Source organism: Mya arenaria, chromosome 7 (assembly GCF_026914265.1).
Source record: "Mya arenaria isolate MELC-2E11 chromosome 7, ASM2691426v1".
In the NCBI taxonomy this organism is placed as follows: Eukaryota; Metazoa; Mollusca; class Bivalvia; order Myida; family Myidae; genus Mya; species Mya arenaria.
Window position 1 is genome coordinate 18985414 of NC_069128.1, and position 23420 is coordinate 19008833.

The 23420-nt window shown below is 34.3% G+C and overlaps 2 protein-coding genes across 2 annotated transcripts; both read left to right on the forward strand.

The window, feature by feature from the left end:
• The first annotated feature begins 869 nt into the window (after positions 1-869).
• LOC128240759 (dnaJ homolog shv-like) lies at positions 870-9892 on the forward strand. The gene is made up of 10 exons (XM_052957589.1): positions 870-943; positions 2770-2926; positions 3262-3356; positions 4064-4193; positions 4440-4582; positions 5138-5220; positions 6231-6288; positions 6582-6693; positions 7327-7486; positions 7981-9892. The coding sequence occupies exons 1-10, from the start codon at positions 873-875 to the stop codon at positions 8043-8045; spliced, it is 1074 nt and encodes a 357-aa protein (XP_052813549.1). The 5' UTR covers positions 870-872; the 3' UTR covers positions 8046-9892.
• Positions 9893-15008: 5116 nt separating this feature from the next.
• On the forward strand, positions 15009-19737 carry LOC128241552 (uncharacterized). Its single transcript, XM_052958559.1, has 3 exons — positions 15009-16379; positions 18317-18481; positions 19047-19737. The coding sequence occupies exons 2-3, from the start codon at positions 18463-18465 to the stop codon at positions 19682-19684; spliced, it is 657 nt and encodes a 218-aa protein (XP_052814519.1). The 5' UTR covers positions 15009-16379; positions 18317-18462; the 3' UTR covers positions 19685-19737.
• Positions 19738-23420: the final 3683 nt, after the last annotated feature.

The window sequence follows — 23420 nt, forward strand, 5'->3', positions numbered from 1 at the left end:
GGGTGGGGGTGGGGGGGGGGGTGGCATTGCAAGGAATTCAGTGTGATCGTTTTCATTGGAAAAATGTTCAGTAGATATAATTGTTGCGTTTGAATGCGAGCTGTTCACATCATTGGAGTCAAAATTAAAAGTCAATACTGTTGTAGCTACTCTACCATGCACTTCTGGAATCACGGGTTACATGTAGCTGACAAAAGTGCTGACATATTTCTGTCTACTGTTGTTAAGGAGATTTTGAAGGGAAATAGAACATAAGGCAGCTTAACTTGGCAATAGGTAACACCATCATAGCTTCGTGTGCCTCTGCTTCTGAAGAGGTAGTGGATGGTGATATAAAGCTTAATCATCTTGCCAAAAAAAGGTATTCAGTTACATATATGGACTGTTAAAGTTTAGTCGAGCTAGTTTTGGGCGGACACTTATATAGGGCCTCAGGTGACGGTTAATGAAGATGCATATAGCAGTTGTTTAGGCAGATAGGTTAGCTAAGTTTGGCGTACATTTAGGTCAAGTGAGTAAATCTGACATCCGATTAAAGTGGAAGAGACAATAAGGTCAACCAGCCAAGAGTCATTGTGTTGTGACTATTTGAGGTCCAGATTTTTGCCTTTTTCCAATCTATAACCGCAATTATTTGGTGAATTGAATTTATTATTTGTTGATGTATACAAAGCATACTCATTTGCTATATTAGCTTATTAAATTATCGTCTTCAGCGTTATTGAGCAGCAAATCCAAGACAGTGTAGGAACAAGGAAAATGAAAGCAAAGAAGCATTCCTGTTATGGTAGTATAATAGTTGTACGTAACCGATATTTCCCGATATCGATTAATTAGCAGTGAAAAGTTTATACACTATTATTAAGTTCAAAATGGCGACCAAAGTACAGTTCGCACTAGTCGTTATGACAATTTTCATGATATTCCTAGAAGTGTTTGCGGGGTTTGTAATATTTTTTACTAAGTAGATGTATTTTGTGTTGTTCTTACTATCTTACCAAAATAATCATTAAGTTCAATTTTAGTTTCATTGTAAAAACTGTCATTTCTTCCGCCGGTTCTGAAATGTTTACGTTTCGTGGCGTGTTGTGTTCTGATTGGCTGATAGGCTTTTTGTGAATAAAGACTATAAGACTGTACAAACAAGTAAAAAAAAATTGATACTGAATATAAAATAATTAATACATGAGCCAAGAAAAATTAAAGTTAAAATGATGCAAACTTTTGGAAAACATACAATTCATCACAAAAGTAAACATTGTCTGACCTATGAGTATGACCGTAGTGTAACAGGACCCAGCCTATAGCCACGCCCCCAAACCCCATTTTAAATATTTTATTATTTAAAAAAATTAGGACAAAGTTTTATAGAAATAAGAAAATTTATCATTAAAATCTCACGATGACCAAAAATAGGCACAAACATTTTTTTCCAATTTAATATGTGTACAGTTCAATGTTAAAATATAAAGGCCCTGGTATGGGAGGTGGTGTTTATGTAAAGCATATATACTGGTTGAGAACCAGTTTCCGACAGTTTTTATACGTTTTTATTGAATTAATTATACATGTTTAAGTACCTACTAAAATTCTTCACATTTTAGAAAACTACAGCACACGCTGCTATTGTCGATATATTTTTCACATGTGTGATGTCACATATAGTGTATCTAATAGGGGCGCAAAGAGGGTACTTACACTGTTCTGATAAGCTTGTGATGAGAAGCAGTTTCCGACGAATCGAATGCGGGGCAGATTTAAGGTGCCTATTGTGTGTTTTTATTATCTGTTTATTTAATATACTAAATATAAAACTGTAATAATATTTTTCAATTTTTCGGCATTTACGAAAAATTTAAACCCTAAAATTTACGACAGTCCATTCATACTCGAAATCAGGCAGACACTGAATATCAATGATATTTTGATTCATTTCTGATAGAAACTTGTGTTTGTATACATTTAAATGAGTGTGGGTGCGAAATAAGCATGACCTCAGTGTTCACAAATATGTACACAATGATCATCGTTTGTATAAGTCAATTTAGGAAAACCTTAATTGTAGCTATTCATAGATATGCAAATTAGGTTCATACGCATGCGCAATACGCTGCGCGTGCCAATCCCCCACGTGCAAGTTTGTGTACAAAATGAAAAATAAACATTAAATAATAATAAAAGTTACTTACGTGTCTCGGAAATAATTTCAACTTTTGATTGCCTAGTTAGGATATAGTTGAATTGCAGTACATTTTTATGAAGATCTAATGAAAGTAGGCGAAAAAGCGATTGGTCGGAAACTGCTTTCCGTCGGAAACTGCTTCTCAACCAGTACAGGGTAGTTTCTCTCATTAACTTGCATTTGTCTCAGAAGAAAACAAAGATTTAGTAGCTATACAACTTTAAAACATTTGCAACATTAAAATTGACATTTTTGAAACCCAAACTTCGAGAGGTCGACATAATGTAGCATCTGTCTTAATCTGTGATTTCAACATTAATTTTCTTGTTTCATCAAATAAAACAGATGTCAGGGCATGCAAAATGTCAAAGACTATTTAGCAATTATCTGTAACAACCTGCTTAACAGCAGAAATATACCATAAATTAATTGATCCAAAGTTTGTCTCCATTCATCATTTTGGTTGATCCTGAAATGAATGTTACCAAAGCACAGTTATGGTGGAAACACAGATTCAGAAAGCAGTAAATTTATGTATGAAATAGCCATGTACATATGATAAAACAACTTGCCTTTGGCTTTTTCAGGAGGGACTTCTACAAAATATTAGATGTGCCAAAGTCTGCAACAACCAATCAGATCAAGAAATCCTACAGAAGGCTAGCCAAGCAGATGCACCCTGATAAAAACCAGGATGATCCAGATGCTCAGGAACGATTTCAGGACTTAGGAGCAGCTTATGAGGTAAATCATCCTATGAAAGTGTTAAATTGATTTACAATTAAAATTTAAAAAAAGTTTTGTTTTGGGTTTCATGACCAACAATGAGTGTTTTTGTTTTAAAGGATTTGCAGCAATTTGATTTCGAAGATGGGTTAGTAATTTGTAAAAAAGTACATCCTTACTACAGGAACAGCTACTTTCACAAATTGTTTATACGCAGAATTGTGAAAATCTTCTCCATCAAATTGCTAATTAAAGCACAAGGGCCATCATGTTTAAAGGTTACAAATCAGACCGAGGGGGTGACAATATCAGAAAGTGTGTCACTCTGTGTATTATAAGTTTTATATTTACAGGTTTTATCTGACGCGGACAAACGAAAGATTTATGACAAACATGGTGAAGAAGGGTTGAGTAAGAGTGATATGGGCGGTCATGACCCCTTCGCAAGGTAGGCTTAGTTTAAACTAATTTATTTTATTGAATGTAGTTGAAAGCTTGATTATGATATGCATCACCCTTGTGTCTGTTTTCTTGGTATAAACTTGTACTGGTGTCATTTTTGAGAGGCCATGTGAAAGTAGCACTATAATAAAAAACATAAGCATTAACATCATACAAATTCTGCCGCATTTGCCTCCTCTAAAAGTAAATATCTTTCCCCTACCAATGTTAGAATATCCTCTTTAAAAAGATATTTAAAAATTAGTTAAACATTATTTGAATCATGGAAGTACTTTCTCCTTTCTGCCAAAACAACGCTATTTTTCCCCCTGTCAGTTTCAAAGGGCCTAGCCACCATACCCTTTGAAAGGGAAAATGACAATGTATATGAATAAACCCATCAAAGTCTCGCCACCAGTCCCTTAAAAGCGAAAAAAACAACTGTACAAGTACCATGGAACAAGGAAATGGTTTATTATATTAATATTCTATGTTATCCCAACTGTTAACCAGTCAATGAGTACAGTTTAGTTTAAATGGTTTCCTAGGCCCCTTAACTTCTAATACATAAGGATCCTTTGCTTTGTTTCCTTGTTTCAAATATTCATGTACTTGTATCTTAAATTCACAATATTCTAAGGGCCTTTTTCCCATTCATAAAAGATGAGAGAAAACACTGGTATATCTGTATCATGATTCCTTTGTGTATTTCAGTTTTTTTGGCGGTGATTTTGGATTTTTTGGTGGCGGAGGCCGACAGGAACAGGAAAGACCCAGGGGTGGAGATGTTGTCATGGACCTTGAAGTAACACTGGAGGAACTATACACAGGGAACTTTATAGAGGTATGTTTTCATAATTGAAATATTAAATTAATTCATTTAAGCACATTATTCACCATATTGCATAACAAACTGATGCATTGTGTCCCTTTTAAACAGAATCTTTCAAAACATGGGTAGACTTTATTTATTTTTTTAAAAATGGTTGATTAAGCTAAGGGACAAACAAATGTTAATGTCATATTGGAGAAACTCTGTTGTTCTTGGATATAAATAATCTTTAACACACTATTTAATTTTGTTATGCAGGTGCTGCGATACAAACCAGTAGCCAAGCCTGCGAAGGGAACACGGAAGTGTAACTGTCGAACGGAAATGGTCACCCAGCAGTTAGGGCCAGGACGATTCCAAATGACACAGCAACAAGTCTGTGATGATTGCCCTAATGTTCGGTAAACATTTAAACTTTTGCTTCGCTGCTTTTTGGACATTAAACCATAAAGTTCAATCATAGCCTTGTTGTCGTCTTTGTACCTTCAACTTTAACCTTTGCAGTTTTCCTCATGAATTCAAACTCTTCCTGACTTTATTTCAATTTGAACAATCTGTAATGCTTATACAGTGTATGTATTTAGTTTGTGAAGCTAAACATTTCTATGTGGTATACAGGATAGCCGATGAAGGGAGAATTTAGGAGGGAATTGCCCAAATCCATGTCCTTGTAGACATCATTTCCCCTCAATATTTCATTTTTCTCCATATTTTGATACAAGGTTTTAAAGATTTCTATTCTGTAAACAGAATGGTCCTGAAGGAGAAGTTATTAGCTTGGAAGTGGGAATAAATTATTTAAGGAGGTTTGAGCCGGAATCAGTAAAATAAATTTCCCTTTGGACTTCAGTCCTCTCTAATGTTTATGCCAGGCAGCTTCAATGACTTGTAATGCTGATAGTGATACCAATTATATGTGTTCTTTGTGATGTGAAATATTTCTATGTCCTATACAGGATGGTACCTGAGGAGAGAATGCTGGAGGTTGAAATAGAGCCAGGAATGAGGGATGGACAGGAATATCCATTTGTGGCTGAGGGTAGGTCAAACATTTCTGGAGTAAAAATTATTTTATTACTCTGAAATTAGGGGCAGTTTTTCCCCACACATGTTCACAATATGGTGTTAGTTTAAACTTATTTATCTAATTTTGATAGTGAAGATCTCTGTTTAATGGCTGAATATATTACCCTTGTGGCCAATTTTGAATAGTGGATAGATACAAGTAAAGGGGCCAATGGTATAAAACTGGATAAGTTATTCGCAGGTTATCATTTGAATTTTGTTAGTTTGCACATGCAAGCAATTTCATTGGTCAAAATTGATTATTGTATACATATTATCCAATCAATATAATCTCTACTAACTTGAACCAAACCAAAGAATTAACCTGTTTTATACGATTGGCAGCCAGTTACTTGTGGTGTGTGTTTTTTAAGAGACTGAGAGAATATTCCCCTTGTGGGATTCAAACCCAAGAGCTCTTGTTGAGACTGTGATTGAGATTTTACTGAAGTATTTTTGTGATATTAGTGCCAGACCAGTCTCACTCCATAAACTCATTGTTTGGGTTGTCAAGGAGAGAATGGTCTAGTAGTATAGATGTTGGCCTCTCACCTAAGAGGTTGTGGGTTTAAACCCCACTAGGGGTACTTTCTCACAGCCTCTCGAATTGGACACCAGTACTGGTTTCCACCCAGGAAATGGACTCACTCAAGAGAGATTCTATAAGCTATCAGCTTTCATCACAATTAAGAAATTAGTATAAACTCATTGTTAGCATTTGAGTAGAAATTATGTTATAACTCATTGTCTTTGGACAAGCTACCATTTTGTACTTACATTGTACATTTTGGTGGCCATCTTTCAATTATAGAAGACAAAAATATTGTGTGAAATGTGTATGATGTTTGTCAAATTCAGCTACATTCCTTTCAACACAATGTGCAAATACATCCTGCTAATCAAAACATTGTTTTCTTGTTTGGGTGTAACATTAATGTTTTTTTTGTGGTAAAAATGTTTGATAAAAAATTCTTCATCTTCTAGGAGAGCCTCATATCGATGGTGACCCAGGAGATCTCAGATTTAAAATTAAACAGCAAAAGTAAGTTTGTTGTATATTACTTATATGGATTGCATATTATATAAGTATATTTACTTTCACCTAGGCCTTTGTATTGATAAGACTTGACATTCATATTGTATAACACATAAGAAGTTGTTTATTTCATTATTGCACTCCGATTGCCTAAAAACATACTATTTTAGCCATGAACAAGGAATACATGTTTGTTTTTACGTGTATATTTGTCAATTCAAAAATGATGTACTCAACAGAGCTTACATTTAATATAGTACTTCCGTTTTTAAAATAATTTTTATCATATCGCTGTTCAGACATGGACGTTTTGAGAGACGAGGAGATGATCTTTTCACGAACGTAACCATCACTCTTGTAGATGCTATGAATGGCTTTGAGATGGACATCCCTCACTTGGATGGACACACGGTCAGTAAACAAAATGCATACTTCATTATTTATGTTAAGTGCTCATTTTCTTACTGAAACATACAACATCTGAACCACAATACCTTGAAGACTTTCAAACATCTAGTTGATATTTTGATATCTTGAGTATACAATGATAACAACACGTGATAATGTCAATCAACCATTTACATAACAACAAAGCTATTGCTGCTAATATACAATTTGTGGTTGCCAATAACGATATTTGAGTAAATATTAACATTTGCTGAAGGGGTCAAGCTTTTAGTACAGTATCTTACTTTAACACTCCTTATAAATTGCCACATTTTTTTCATCATACACAAAATAGAGCATTTTACATAAACATGAGCAGAACCTATCTGCGATTTATCACTGAACAATATTGATGCTTTGCTCCGCCCTTTTATCTGCTTCATTAGCATTTAGTTAGTCAGTGGACCAGTTTGGGATTTTGTTGGTATTTCCCATACCATATTTCTTTTTAATAAAGCATCGTGTGGACATCGGGAATTTATCAGACATTATATGAGACTCTATCATAGTTATGTACTCACTTTTATTTTTTCTCTAATTATTTTATCCTTATTGGCACTGAGGCTTTAAAGTAGTTTTTTGTCCCCTTTTTTCCAGGTACGAGTTGTTCGTGACAAAATCACCTGGCCAGGGGCAAAAATGCGAAAACCCAGTGAGGGGATGCCGAATTATGAAAATAACAATGTTAAAGGCAGCCTTTTTATAACATTTGATATTGATTTCCCTAAGGGAGCATTTACAGAAGAACAAAAAACAGGTATGGCCAGTATTTCTTCTGCATTATGTACCGTATCATACTATAGATTATAAGGCGCTTAATTATATGGTATGATAACACATATGGTATGATATATCAAAATAATTGACAACATAAATAAAACAGTAATAAAAAAAGTTCTGCTCATAAATATCTTGAAAAAAAAAAATCTGATAGAAAATCACTTAGTTTCTCCATTAGGATGAAGAGATGGTACTGATATTGAAGATTGAATGAATTGAGCTTAAACTTTCTAAATTATTTTCAATGGTGTATTTGACAGTTGCAGTGTGTTAAACAAAAAGATGACTTAAAAATTGATTAATGCATATTTTAAAACATTGGTTGCCAATGTGAAATCTTTGAGAAAGTCTTTGTAAAGACCATTTCGGAGAGATGTTATCTTTTAATACAATCACTACCTTCAACTCAATAGTTCAAAGTATTTCAAATAATCGCTATTGACTTATATTTGTCTTATTACTCTTTTCCAGTTTTAAAAGAAATTTTACAACAAGAATCAAAACAACAAATATACAATGGTTTACAAGGCTACTAGCCTTAGGATAACCTAGCTCAATGTTCTAATTGTGGATAAGTACATGGCCTGGAGATGCTGTTAGACAATCAATATATGGAAAGCAGAAGCTGACCCACCGTTCACATTCCATTGTCACTATTATAATCTGTTAGACTATAGACAGCTGAGAGTTTTGTTACCCATTTTAAGTTTTGGGGTGTTGTATTTTGCCGGTTTTCAAAGCATTAATATTCAGATTCGTCTAGTCTTTTTTGTGTTTAGAAAACATATTGTATATCCTGTAAGGGGTTATGACATCATTGTTTTTTTTCCAATATGCACTCTGATTGGACTAATGCGATGTCATTTAACCAATGGTATACAGCGTTACAATTAACAGCTATTCTATCATGCAAGCACACTTGAGCAAATTTACTTGTGTGCCCTTCTCATACAGGGTGAACACACACACTCATCAATGTGATTAATCTCTTATTCTTGTGATCTGTCATACAGCCAAGACTTACTGTGTTCTGTTAAGAACATTTATTTGCAAACTTATTATATATTGTGAAATCGTTATGGCAACTTCAGGCAATGTATTTCAGCAGTTATCGAAATTAGACTTTTGGATGAACAAGCCCGAATTCTAACATTAGGGCTTGGCATCAAAACATTTCATTAAGCCCGGAAAGCATTTAACAAGTGCAGTGAGTGCGGGCTTGTGCTAATTTCGACCACTGCTCCTCTTAATATTATATTTTAAATTGTTTTGTGATCTGTACTTTTGTATTAAGTTTACTTGACATTTTATGCCCTCATCAGTCATAATAGTGTGTGTATGATTGTGCTGGTTGTTTTTGAACAATATGGATAACCCATATGTATTTGGGGTCATATAGTCAAGGTCAAGGTCATGGTGACCTTGACTAAAAAAATATGGGTGCTCCTGACTTGTGACACATGTACTGTAATTCGCAGAAATCTAGTTGATTAATTGGCAGTTTTTTTGCAGTGTCATTGCATCTTTAAGATCCTGTACTTATTTGTGATGATAGGGCATGTTACAATGATATAACATTATAAAAAGGTTACCTATTGAGCATAATGTAATTATTGTACTAGTACTCTGGTACATGTATGCAGACTTATTAGGCTAAACTCATTATATTTGCACTCAAAGTTATGACATCATAATGAGGTTCCTTATTTCATTATACTTAGTTGCTTTCAACTGATGGAGACTTACCGTAGATAAAGTTAAACCACATTGTGAAAATGGGAGTAAAGTTTGTATTCTTTTTTGGAAAATTGTTATTTATGCGAGTCGTCTGTAAAATTCTCATTTAGTTTTTCTGACAAGGTACAAATCATGTCATGTATAGTATTTAGTTAAGTCAAGAATTATGAATTTGTTACATTACAAATATTTGTTGATGCTGCTTATTGTTTATCATATTATTATGTAACATATGTTGCAGTATCAGGCAGAGATCAGGTTAAAAAACTCTTAAATAATCAGGGTCTGCACAGACTTGAAAAGTACTTGAATTTTAGGCTGCTGGATGAAAAGTCCTTAATTTGCAAACAACTCCTTAGAACAACTTGATTTTATTTTGACTTGAAAAGTGCTTGTTTTTTTGGAAAAAGTCCTTTTAATAAATTTTCTTGTTCTGTTCCAAAAGTGTCTGTTAAAAAAATGGTCCATCTGTACAAAAAAAAGTTTGATCTCAGTGGATGCTTCGCTTTTAATAAGTATTTTCATAGCTTGCTATTATTGATAGTTATTGAAAATATTTGTTATTTTTGTAGTTTCTTATTAAATATAGTCCTTGAAAGTCGAACAAAGGTCTAAATTTCCTTCAATAAAAGGTCCTTGAAAACTCCTTTCTTTGCCAGTCTTGCTGTATGAACCCTGAATTTATTAATGATATTCATTATAATATTTGTTTAACCATCTCTGACTGAAACCCCACTTGTGGTATAGATAGTACCTGTGTTTGTGGACTGCTACCTGTGGTATGGAAAGTATTTTTGTATGAGGACATGCATCAAGTCTGCCACCAGTGGTATGGATATTATTTGTGTATGCAGACATGCATCAAGTGTCATAAACTTACAAAGTGACATTTATCTAGAAGTTAATCATATTTTCATATTGAGGAGTGAAACAGTGGAATACATATACTTGTAAAGCGTTAACGAAATCCTGAGAACAGATCTATACCAAATAGTGCGGATAATATGAGAGCCTGTGTGTTATTATAGAGCTATTTATTTGTTGTTATTTGTCCTGCAACTGAGTGTGAAATAGTACGTTGACTTTTTTTACCTTCTAAAAAAGTGAAATGTGCAATTTAGTTAAATATTTCGAGGTGTGCCTTCAGGATATTGAAATGTAGTAACTTCTTCAATTTTAGTGGCTCATTCAAGACCAATAAATAATTAACTATAATATCGTCAACATATGATGTTAGTGAATGTTATTGAACGTAAGTGGGCAATATTGAAGACTTGATCAATATATTGACAAAATCAGAGAGAGTATTTATTGGCAATTAGTCAATATTATTAGCATCGTACTCCTGTAGAATGACTGTCGGAGTACAAAAGATTAAAAATATTTAGTGAAATGATTGCGCATTTGGTGTCAAAGGAATTAATGTCAATTATATATATTCAATATTATTGTCAAATTTAGTGATCATGGATGAGCCGCTTAATATTGAATTAAAAAAAAAATGCAACAAGAAGAAAAAGGCCTTGTAGTTAACTTTTGAAATTGTCCATTTCTGGCATCATGTGAAATGTTTCATAAAAGCAATGACCTTGGAAGTTGTACAGCATTTTAATGTCAATGACCTTGGAAGTTGTATGACCTTTGAATGTCAATGACCTTGGAAGTTGTATGACCTTTTAATGTCAATGACCTTGGAAGTTGTATGACCTTTTAATGTCAATGACCTTGGAAGTTGTATGACCTTTTAATGTCAATTACCTTGGAAGTTGTATGACCTCTTAATGTCAATTACCTTGGAAGTTGTATGACCTCTTAATGTCAATGACCTTGAACAATTGGCCAAATATTTATGATAATAAAACCTTTTTTCCAGGAGAAAGTTTATTTTCACATCTTGTTTAGTACATACATGTTATGGTCTATTGTTTGTTATATTTTTGTGCGCATGTTTGAGGGTTAATCAACATTTTATATATGTGACGTCGTCTGCAAAAATAAGTCATGCTCTGTTCATTGTCAAAAAATAAATTAAACCAGGTGATATGATTTAAAAACAATCATAAAATAGTGAATTAACTTACATTACAGATTGTTTACAAAAGTGTTTCAAAAAGCTATTGATTTCATGCTGAAGAGCCTTGTTTTTTGGCAATAAAGAAAGGGTCGCTTTTTCCTCAGCAGAACATATTGTTGGCAACATCACATATGATTGTTATTATTTCTGTGCATACAAGAATTATGTTACGTGAATAGTATTCCTTCGGTATTTCATTGTTCAGTGTCTTTATTCAAAAGTGTTTTGTATAATCGTGGGAAATTTGACATTTTAAATATCTGAAGTTTTATGTATTGCCTGAGTTCACAAGCTACTTGTTGGTATATTATCAGCATTCTGTTATTGATTGCTAGTAAAATCAAAACACAGTGATATTGGAAAGATCCTGAATGAATTTTCAACTTAACTTTCTCACTATTTCATGTTTATGAATTCATTATTTTATAATTTCAACTTCACAAATTCATGATTTCAACAGTTATGAGTTTACCTTCAGAAATTCAGGAATTTATAATTTCAATCTCATGTTTTTATGGTTTGAACTTCATAATTTCACTACTTCATGACTTAAAGAATGTGATGTGGTTGAAATGTCACCATAAGTCTTTTCTGAATACAGTAATTGTACATATTGCCTATTTTTTTGCCAAAAAGGCCTTTTCACATATCAAACAAGAATAGCTGATAAGCCTATGTTTCTGAGGCAATGGGCTATATATAGAATAGTTGTACAGTTCCATATTGAAGAGTGACTTGTCTTTTAAGTTGATGCATTAATTGACATGAGGCTAATTCTGATTAAAATCAGCCTCGATAATTAACTACTTTTTCAAAAGAAAACATGTACATGTATATTGAATTGATGTCCACGTGCATTTGTTTGTCCGGGGTTATCATGTGACTAGGAAATATACCCCTTGCTTAAATAGTTATAAATAGCTATATCGATATATAAACAATGATATAGTACACATGCTACTTATATCACAGTAACCTTGACCATATCATAAGAAACAGTTACTTTACTTAACAGTTACAATTTGTTAAAAGTTGTTGGCAAAGTCAATATCAATTTGATGTTACAAATGGGCAAAATCTGGAAATTTTAGGTGACAACTTCGCCCAAGTCGCCCCCTTACGAGAGACCTGTGAACCCTGTGTATAAAAGTATAAGACATCACTCTTCACACTTCCTGTGTATAATTGCAGTATGTCAGATAGTGGGTGTACAAAATATGACTGATATATGGTTGAACATTTACATTGTGTGTACATGTATCTATGTATGTATGAGAAGGGATTAAATAGTTTTTAAACTTGCAGAAATATTGTAAACTATGTGATACATATTGAAAAAAATAAAACTTCTAGGAAATAAAGTGTTCGTTGTTAACATGACCTATATAATTTATAAGAGTTGTCTCCATCCAAAAACATTGATAGATTTTGCAGATTTTCTAGCAAATTTATTATTGCTCGAGGTACATGTATATCCCATGATATTTACATGTACAAGAAATCAGCGCTTGTATTGAGTAATTTGGATTTGTTATTGTTCTGAGGTGGAGTATTCTGTTGCCGCGTGGCAGATGTCCTTCGAATCCTTAACTAGACTAGACGCCAAATAGCGTCATGTCGAGCCCGTCGAAAGAGCCTTTGACACAGATATTAAAATGCTCTTCCATGCAATTGCAACAGAATAACTCATAGTTAAACCATATGTCAAACCTGCGACACTTCGCCTCATCATTGTCTAGTCCAAACCAATCCTATCTACAGTACTCATTTAGACATTGTACCTCTAAAAGTGACCTTGACATTTGAGGTACAGACCTGGGACTTGCATGTGACACGCCAATTATTCGTCATAGGCATTCAAGTCAAGTTTCTTAGAAATTTTGTAGTGCTTAGTTAAGAGGCGGCCCGGACAAGGTACAGTCCTAATAGGAGTACTCGTTTCAACTTTTGACCTCTAATTGTGACCTCGATCTAGAGGTAAAGTAGTAGGTATTGCGCAAGACACGCCGCCTCATCATAGTGTGGCAAGGTTATTTTTTTTAAAAATACTATAATGAATAGTCAAGATATAGCCCGGACAAGGTCAGTCCAGCCCAGTCTTATCAACAGTACTCAATTTGACCTTTAGCCTTTAGGAGTGACCTTGACCATTGAGGTATAGATCTGGGTATTGTGCGCGATACGCCTCATCATGATGAGACTTCAATGCATGTTGTTGTTGTTTTGAAAATTCTGCAATGCATAGTCAAGACGCAGCCCGGAAAAAGATCATTTCAAACTCGGACCTCTTATTGTGACCTTGACCTTTGAGGTACGGACCTTGGTCTTGTGCGCAACACGCCACCTCATCATGATAAACCTTCATGTTAAGTGGTTTTGAAAATCTTGTAATACATGGTCAAGATGCAGGCCGATCAAGGTTTATTCCGGACGGACGGACACACGCACATAGACCGAACCGCCATTGTGACAATTTTGTCTCGCACACCGCAAGATGGCTCGACAAAAAGTATAAAGCTTGTGGGTGGGATTTAATTAATGATATTGAAGAAGTCTCATTAGAAATTCTGCTCCCTTAACAACTCTCATCATATTTCCTTGGAGTGTAGGAAAATTCAAAGACAGTGGAAACTCGCGCATGCCTGTTTGAAAAAAATAATAACCCTCGTGATGCTAGTACATGTATATATAGACTTATGTCCTTGTTGAGTGTTTTAAGTAAATTTCTAAATGTATTATTCACAAACACGTTTTTAAACTTTTTCTGCAACACAATGTTATAACGACTTGGCAATCTGGATTGGTACTACAATAGTCGAGTAGTAGTTATGGCCTACTATATCGCGTTTAGGGTAGACAGTATTCAACAAACTCGTCTTAAAATGTACTGTAGGTCCTTGAACACCTTTTCCTAAAATATCGTGAAAAGTACAATGTGTATATGTGGGGAAATTGAGGATATTAATCACTTGTTTGTATCAATATTTTTTGCGTTGCCCATATTTTGTTAATGAAAGGATAAGACACTTACCTTAAGTAAACACTGATAATATTAATACAATAACTTCCCCAAAAGTATAGTAATGAGTGAAAACGATTCTCTAAACCTAAAAAAGCAGATTTGTCTATGTAAAAATTTTGTAAACCAAACTGGCAACCCTTAGTCAACAATGTCTAGACTATTTTGATTGTTAAAAATACACACTGTTCCTTAATAAGTTTCTCAATATCTACGCAGCTCTTACATGTAATTTGTATTTAATAAATATTAAATCATACAGCCTGGTTAATATTTAGTATTGTTCTTCTACATGTCTTTATTTGAAACTTTATATTATTCATGCTATTGACCTCAAACACATATTTACACTATGTGATGAGAAAAAAAAAACTAAAACTTTAACTTCCAAATGTATGCCAACCATAGAAAGGTTTTGTTTGATAATATATAAACCACCCTGAACAATATTAATACTCTGCGTTTAACTTCTTTGTTTAAAGGAAAAATAAACACCTACCATCAGTGTCAACAAGCATGTTTTCCACCATGGCCATGTATATATGTTGCCTCAACAAAACGCTTCCAGTAAAGTGTAGCCTCAGATCTACTTCGGACCTTCACACCGTCTTACCAAGTGACCACCCTTCTCAAACTATTTTGACTCTATTTCTTTATAATGTCGCAGGGTCATTTGTTTATGTGTTTGTCATTGTTTGTTTGTCTATATGTGTCTAATATTATTCATCATAGTAATAGTAGAACTTAACCCCTGTCACTCACTTTCACTTTCAGTCTGGTCTTCATTATTCGTTCACTTTCAATTTCACTTTATTTTTCTATATCCGTTAACCTTAACCTTTCACTCGTGCACGAGGAATCCGCGCACTCGTATATTAGATTTTGGACATCACAGACGTGTTTTGTTTATGTCTTATAATTATACTTTGCGTGGCTATTTCTTCAGGTAAATTCCATTTATATTTCATTCTGTATTCATTTTATGTCTTACATGCTGTATTTGTATTTAAGCACTCGTATATTAGATTTTGGACATCACAGACGTGTTTTGTTTATGTCTTATAATTATACTTTGCGTGGCTATTTCTTCAGCACGCCTGGGTTTTGAACCCTCGTACTCCGAGTATCGCGACAATAATTATAAAACTTTTCTAATTCCATTCTCATACTCTCTCATCTACCTACGCTGTCTTTACCAAACGCTCATATACCAGAAGTTAATGTAATTTAATAAACGAATTTTGTTAACTTATTTTATACACGTAAACAAAACTGGTGGTTGTATGCACCGATACATCATTAAAAAGACAAACATGAGAGAAACTTGGAAAGGCAACTTTCAAACTTTTTAAGTCTGTAAATCTAACTTCTAATTTGCAGTGTATACATGATATCTAAGTATCTTCGATATAATCCTGTTTGAGTGTGTATTTACTTGCATGAATGTGTATGTGTTTTGTGTTAATGTTTAATTATGTTCATCACCTTTTTCATTTTATTCCTATTTTAACTTCCCTTTAAAGGTTAACTCAGTTAATATTTTGAGTAAACTTACTCCGTACATCAAATCCTCACTAAACTGGAATCCTCACTAAACCGGAAATTTTGCCCAGTCTGGACTTTGTCCGGTTTAGTGAGCTTCTACTGTACCAAACAAATATTGTTTACTTAAATCTGTGAAACGCTTAGCGTCTTCTAATAAGGATATTCAACTATATTTTATCAGCGACTATTGCATCCAGGCGCTTGATAAAATTTAGACGAGGGTATTATTAAAAATTATCACTGGAAACATTATGGAATAACTAATAATGACTATATATATATAGGTAATTTTATAAATTTTATTGAGGTATAATGATAGGTTTTGTCACATACATTTTATATTGAATGATGATCTTTGATTTTCACAGATTTGCTGAAACTCCTTTCAGAGCATTCAGGGAATCTACTCTCTCACTGTGCATGTGAACTTGGAACAGGAGATGGCAATACAAGAAATGTTCAAATACAGAGGCTGGACATTCATTACATGAAATGGTATGTGGTCTAACATTTAGTGTTCTGTTCATCCATTTTTTTTTGATAATTGCTAAAATACCGGTAGTACCAAAATCATAATATTTTTGCTTGATGAAAAAGAACAACTTTCTATCCTATTGAAGTGAAAAATGAATATAAGTATTTATTGAATGAAAAGATAATGTGTTTTTATCATATGTTTTTTATATTTTAACATAATTGTAACAATTATTTTAAAGTTAACAAAAAAATATGATTAAAACATATTTCATTTTTTATCAATATTTATTCATAGTTAATTATCTGCTGAGGCAAAGATTTTGGGAGGGGGATAATTGTTTGGTGTTATCCCTCCATCAGTCCGTCCATCCATCACTTTTTTCTAACTCAGATGATATTCAAACTTGGTCAGAATGTCCCCTACATAAAATTGGGGGGGGGGGGGGTATTCTTTTGGTATTGTCCTTCCACTGTTCCGTCCAACTGTCACATATTTTTTATGTCTGGAACCATATCATGCTACGGTTAGGTCAGATGAAGTTGAAACTTGGTCAGATTGTTGCTATTAATAATATTTCGACCACTTGTAAATGTAGCTCACTATGTCAAATCTTATGAAATCGTTGGAACACACTAGATACATTATATGTGGTCTAATATTTATAAAACTTAATCAGAATGTATTCCTTGATAAAATCATTGGCTAGTTTGAAACTTGGTGACAGTCTAGGTATTTCTCTCTAATCTAGGTCAATTTCTTTAGTCTAGGTCTGTTTCTCTTATCTATGTTATAATGTACATGATCCTCAAACTTTGTTCATTTTTCCTAACAGTGTGTTCATTTCTCAAATCTACATGTAATACATACAGTCTTTAAATCAATATACACTCCTCTAATCTATGAACATTCCTCGTATTATCTCTTCTATATCTGAAATAACACAACTTTGGTTGTGAAATCTGAAGTTGAGACTGAAAATAACCCTGGGACATCAAGTGGAAGTCTGGGTGATGTGAACAGTCCACTTGACTTTCCAACAATACAGCCAGAAAATTCATTAAGCCAAACAGCCTACAAAATAAACAAAGGTTGTGAAGGTCTGACATTTCATTATGTAGGTCTATGGTCCATGTGTTTATTTCTCTTAATGTTATCTATGTACATTTCTCTCATTTATGTACATTTCTCTTATCTATTTACGTTTCTCTAACTAATGTACATTTCTCTAATCTATGTACATTTCTCTAATCTATGTACATTTATCTAAATTATGAACATTTCTCTTATCTATGTACATTTATCTAAATTAAGTACATTTCTCTTATCTATGTACATTTATCTAATCTATGTTCATTTCTCTAATTTATATACATTTCTCTTGTCTATGTTCATTTCTCTAATCTATGTACAGTTCTCTTGTATATGTACATTTCTCTAATTTATGTACATTTCTCTAATGATAATCTATGTACAATTCTCTAATCTATATACAGTTCTCTGATCTATGTACATTTCTCTAATTTGTGTAAGTTCCTCTAATCTATGTACATTTCTCTGATCTATGTATGTTCCTCTAGTTTATGTGCATTGCTCTAATCTTAGTAATCTATGTAAATTTCTCCAATCTTTGTTAATTTCTCTATCTATGTACATTTCTTCTATAATCTATGTATGTTCTTCAGACTAAGTTCATTTCTCTTAGCAGCCTGTTCATTTCTAGATTGTACATACTACATACATGTACATTCCTCTAAACTATGTACATTTCTCTAATATTTTTTTCATTTCTCTGATCTACCCGGTATGTATGTTCCTCTAATCTGTGAACCAGTCTGTTCATTTCTAGAATAAACAGAATATGTACATTCCTTTAATCAATGTACCATACATTCCTCTAATCTGGGTAGGTTCCTCTAATCTAGAATCACTTCTGATTTTCTCTATCTTATTTCAGATTTAGACAACACAGTGGTTGTGAAATCCGAGGTTGACCCAGAAAATTACGCTGGTACATCAAGTGCAAGTTTCCGTGGTACGGACAGTTCACTTGACTTTCCAAAAACACCGCCGGAAAATTCATCAGGCCAAACAGCGGACAGGATGAACAGTGGCTGTAAAGGTCTAACGTTTTATTGTTTTGTCTTTTGAGGTAAAGTGTTTGTTTATGCCATGGCATGAAGTCGTCCGTAAACAATTGCTTGTGAACGTGATACAGTCTTCAGATGTGATTTTATCTTAATCAAACTGATGCAGTAGTTAAATATCCATAAGAGCTCTGTTTCTTTCTTTATCCAGCCAGATTCGCCCATGTATGACTGGGTGATGACCCTTGAAATGCTGCAGCCCTTTGGGCTTGCAAAATAATTTTATCTAAGGGAGTCAACTTTGGACAGAGTGTTGTATATAATTGTAGTAGTTCTTTTCCATTGCTTCCACTTGAATGTAAGCAAGTTCAGTATATTACAAAAATACGTCATCATGGTCATGCTGGTCGGAAACAAGCATCGAGGGCCTGAGGGCTTTTTATATTTGGCAACAACGTATTAGTTTTAGCTCAACTATTCAAAGAATAATGGGGGGGAGCAGTCTGCATCAAAGATGCTTGAAAATGAATAATTTAGTGTGATTTAATAAAAAGGAAGAAAAAAGGAACATTTGATTTATTTAACTGCTTTATTTTTCAGATTTTTCCAACATGGTGGTTGCGAAAACGGAAATCAAGACAGAAATTGACTCGTGGCCATCAAGTCAAAATCAATATCAGGCAAATATAGCGACGGAAAACTCCGCTGATGTATCAACTAAAGACATGAAAAATATCACTGGTACATGTATAGCCAATATAGAAGACACGAAGGATATCATTCCATTTTCGTTCACTGTCAGTCCAGAGGACATTCAGAACAATGATGTAAAGTCAGACAGGATGACTCCAGATACATGCTCTGACTCAGCAGCCAATTGCATGTTATTAATGGCACAGAAAAATAGATATACGGCGTTGCAACACGCCCAGACATTCTCCCCAGCCCAGACATTCTCGCAAGTCCAGACATATTCGCAAGCCCAGACATATTCGCAAGCCCAGCCATTTTCAGAAGCCAAGCCATTTTCGCAAGCCCAGACATTTTCGAATGCAAATCTGTGTCAAATTTCTAATCAAAATGGTGATCAATTTAAGATGGAAGAAACCTCAAGTCATATAGGGTCTGAAAAAGTTTCTCCTTCAAAAGACTCAATTTCTTTGAGAAAAAATAAACGAAGAGAACATGAAGGCGGTGTATCAGTTGTACAAGAAAAGCGTCTCAAAAATAGCGACTGATTGATGTTATTGTTATTGTTTATTGTGTGATTGTATTGTGATTGCAATAAAAGTTTTTGCAATATTATGATGATTATGAAATTTACATATTAATCGACAGCAGAAAAAAACAGTTATTAACCAATTCTTACCGCCATTTATTTATTTCTCAGCATTTATTGTATAACACGTCGATAATTTTCTGGTGCATAGTTCAAACACTTGATTTTTGAAATTTTTCGGATACATTTTTCTCCCACCTCAGTAAATTTTACCATGCTAGAAATTCTTATCTTGCCCACGGGCGAAGATAAAATGCCCGTATGGAACTCCTTTTTAATGGTCACCACATTGTAATTACCTCCCTTGTTGAAGAAAGTCGTCTGTAGCATCATAGAAACCTTGTCTTGTGGCAATATTTACAATGCTAATTAACTATTTCTGGCTTCAAATGTCACCATAAAATAATTTTCACGCATATTTCAGGACATAATGCTCCACTTTCCTGCGAACTATTTAAAGACCGATTTGACTAGTAACATAATCCAAATCACTGCGAGCATACCCATGAGAACCACGAATTATCAAAGATCCATACGCATTTATTTTCACTACGCACAAAAGAGTTCCAGCAAAAAATACATTTTATCACAATTTTGTTTAACTGAGGTAGGAGAAAAAAGCATCTACCATAGCCGCTCGGTAAACCTCGGTTCCGCAAAACACCCTTCGCTCGGGTCGGGATGAACCTATCTTACACTCTCGGCCATGGAAGATACTTATAATCGCAGGACTTGGTCTCTTAAACTCCCGACGGAGTACCACATGTAAATTTCAAATCTTGCTTAGATCAAGAAAGCCACTGTAATATGTTTTGCGTTAAACCGTCACTTTTTGTCCTGTACCAGTTACCAGTACCCCTCTATCTGTCGGATCTTCATGAATCTTGGTTAGAATGTGCATTTCTATGAAATCTAGGTCAAGTTTGCTCCTGGAGAACGTCGGGTCAAAAAGTAGGTCACCTTGTCAAATGCTAACGCAATGAATATATGGCGATATAAACTTCGACCACCTGGCCGGCAGACCGCTTCCTAACATAGTTTAAACGAGAAAAACCTTTTCGAAAAGGCAAAGCACTGTTATTATTGTTAGTGGCGACAGCGCCATACCTCTCCAAAACCCTTCAAACATTGGAAGGATTTGAAATAATTTGGCACAAATGTTCACCATACTAAGACAATGTGCGGAACGTGTACATTCAAGATCAATGCAATAGTTTAGAGCCAAAGGCAGTAGATATATGTTTAGAGTTAACGTAACATGAACAAGAGCTTTGAAGAAGACAAACCATGAAGCCATATAGTTACATGTATTTCCCCTGCTGCGGGGGCCTCGCTTTATTGCGAGTTTAAGCAAACGAATGGCAAAAATAGCCCTCTAGAGGCCATGACTTACACTCCATGTTCATAAAACTTGGTCGCAATGTTCGCTTCTACAAATTTCAGCTTAAGGTTAATTATAGGTAATTTCCGTTTTAAAAGAGGCCACTAGGTCAACAGTTTCAACAGAACGAGATCCCAAACACTTCATATGCCACGTTTGTATGTACGCCTGTGTACGTTATAAGTGTTGAATATGGGTCATGTTCGATCAAAAGGAAAGTCATTATATCAAATGTTCGAAATAAAAACTAGCGGCAACATATCTTCCTAATATTAATAAAACTTTGTCATTTTTGTCTTTTTTAAAATGTGTCATATCGGAACAAAACGCTCACTTTCAAGAGCAAATGGTCGAGGAAAAATCATTCTTGCATACCGGACGTGTGTTTCCGGTCATGTGACCGGTGCTGGAATATAAGTATCTTCCATGGCCGAGAGTGTAAGATAGGTTCATTCCGACCCGAGCGTAGGGTGTTTTGCGGAAACGAGGTTTCCGCAAAACACCCTGCGCGAGGGTCGGGATGAACCTATCTTACACGAGCGGCTATGGTAGATGCTTTTTCTCCCACCTCAGTTAAACAAAATTAAGTAAAAATGTATTTTTTTTGCTGGAACTCTTTTGTGCTTAGTGAAAATAATTGCGTATGGTTATGCGACAGCACGTGGTTGTCATGGATATACGCGCAGTGATCCAGTTAATCTTAATATTCTGATCGATCTTTTAATAGTTCTAAGGAGAATGAAACATTATTTCTTGAATGGTGCGTGAAAACTGTTTTATGGTCACATTTGAAGCGAGAAATAATTAATTAGCGTTCTAAATATTACCATAAGACAAGATTTCCTTGATGCTACTGACGACAGTCTTCAACAAGGGAGGTAATTACATTGTGTTGACTACTAAAAAAGAGTTCCATATGGGCATTTTATCTTTGCCCGTGGGCAAGATAAGAATATCTAGCATGTTTAAATTATTGGATCTACTTATCTGAGGTGGGAGAAAAACTCATCTTACACCTCCAAGTAAGATGAGTCCCGCGCAACAACGCGCCACTTCTTATTTCATATTCTCGTTTGGTTTATGAAAACTATTATCCCATTTCAATAAAGCGCAATCAGATATATTTGTTTGCAAGACTTTTAATTAAAATTGAAAATAAATAATCGTATAATACGCTATTTTTAGTTATTTAAAATTACTCCGCTTATGACGTCAGTAAACAACGTCGCACGCGCTTTTTGGTGTAATTGTACAAAATTTCGTCATTTTTTCCACAAATTGATAAATTTAGATATATGCAAGAAAATTCATCAATCATGTTTTTCCGGTCCGGATTGAAAAATCCGACCCTCGGGCACGCTGCGTGGCCGGTAACTCGGTAAGCATCGTTACCGGCTTACGCACGTGCCCTCGGATCGGATTTTTCTATCCGTACCGGAAACACATGATAGATACTTATAATCTAGGGGCCACATACAAACCGTGTACTCATGAAACTTGGTCATTTTTTTTAAAAAAACGTCAATAAAGTCGATATTGAGAAAAAAAGTAGGCCAAATGACAAAAACTGATCAAAACTTCTCTAGAGTTCACATATTCTACCATACGTTTTAATGATTACCATATTCTTGTAGCGTCGAGTGGTAACACAACTCAGCCGAATTTAAAGTGAGACTTATTTAAAATCAATACATACACATGTATAACAAACATAGATTTTGAGTGATAAACCTTTAACTACTATAAACTAAATCATGTATTTTTTTGGAAAATATTAATTACTGATACGAGATTTATCCGTGTATTTAATAGCTGAAAACGCACAAATATTAAATGACTGGTGGGTCCTAAAATATTTATAGTGTTCAACTATCGTCTCATAAGGTAGCATTCTGTTTTATGCACCTTTTTGTTTATGTATACTTTTTTTACCATGATCATGGTTAAAATGTTTGTCTTCAAGAAATATACATGTAGTTTGATTAATCGTCAATTGGTCTTGACACCTCAAATTCTCATTTAAAGTCACATTTTTGTTTGTTTTATTTTGATTCGGTAAGACATATACTTACCAGGCGCTCGGCATATGGGATAGCAATCGATATTTAAGATGTCCATCAAGCTGTCTCATAAATCAAGCGGGTGTCTCTTAGAATTGAGGGAGGTGACACTATAATTTAAACAAACACGTTACTCAGCAATATGATTATGTACCGAAAGATTAATATTTTCCAAAAAAAGGTTTGGAATTGAGTTATCCCTATAAAGGCCCATCTTTCTATTGAAAATGAATGAAACTGTGTCGGTGCAACTA

Coding starts and splice junctions, on each gene's coding strand:
- LOC128240759 (XM_052957589.1), top strand. CDS start 873: ATGGCGACCAAAGTACAGTTCGCACTAGTCGTTATGACAATTTTCATG. Junction 2,927..3,261: donor ACTTAGGAGCAGCTTATGAG/GTAAATCATCCT, acceptor TTATATTTACAG/GTTTTATCTGACGCGGACAA. Junction 6,289..6,581: donor TTTAAAATTAAACAGCAAAA/GTAAGTTTGTTG, acceptor ATCGCTGTTCAG/ACATGGACGTTTTGAGAGAC.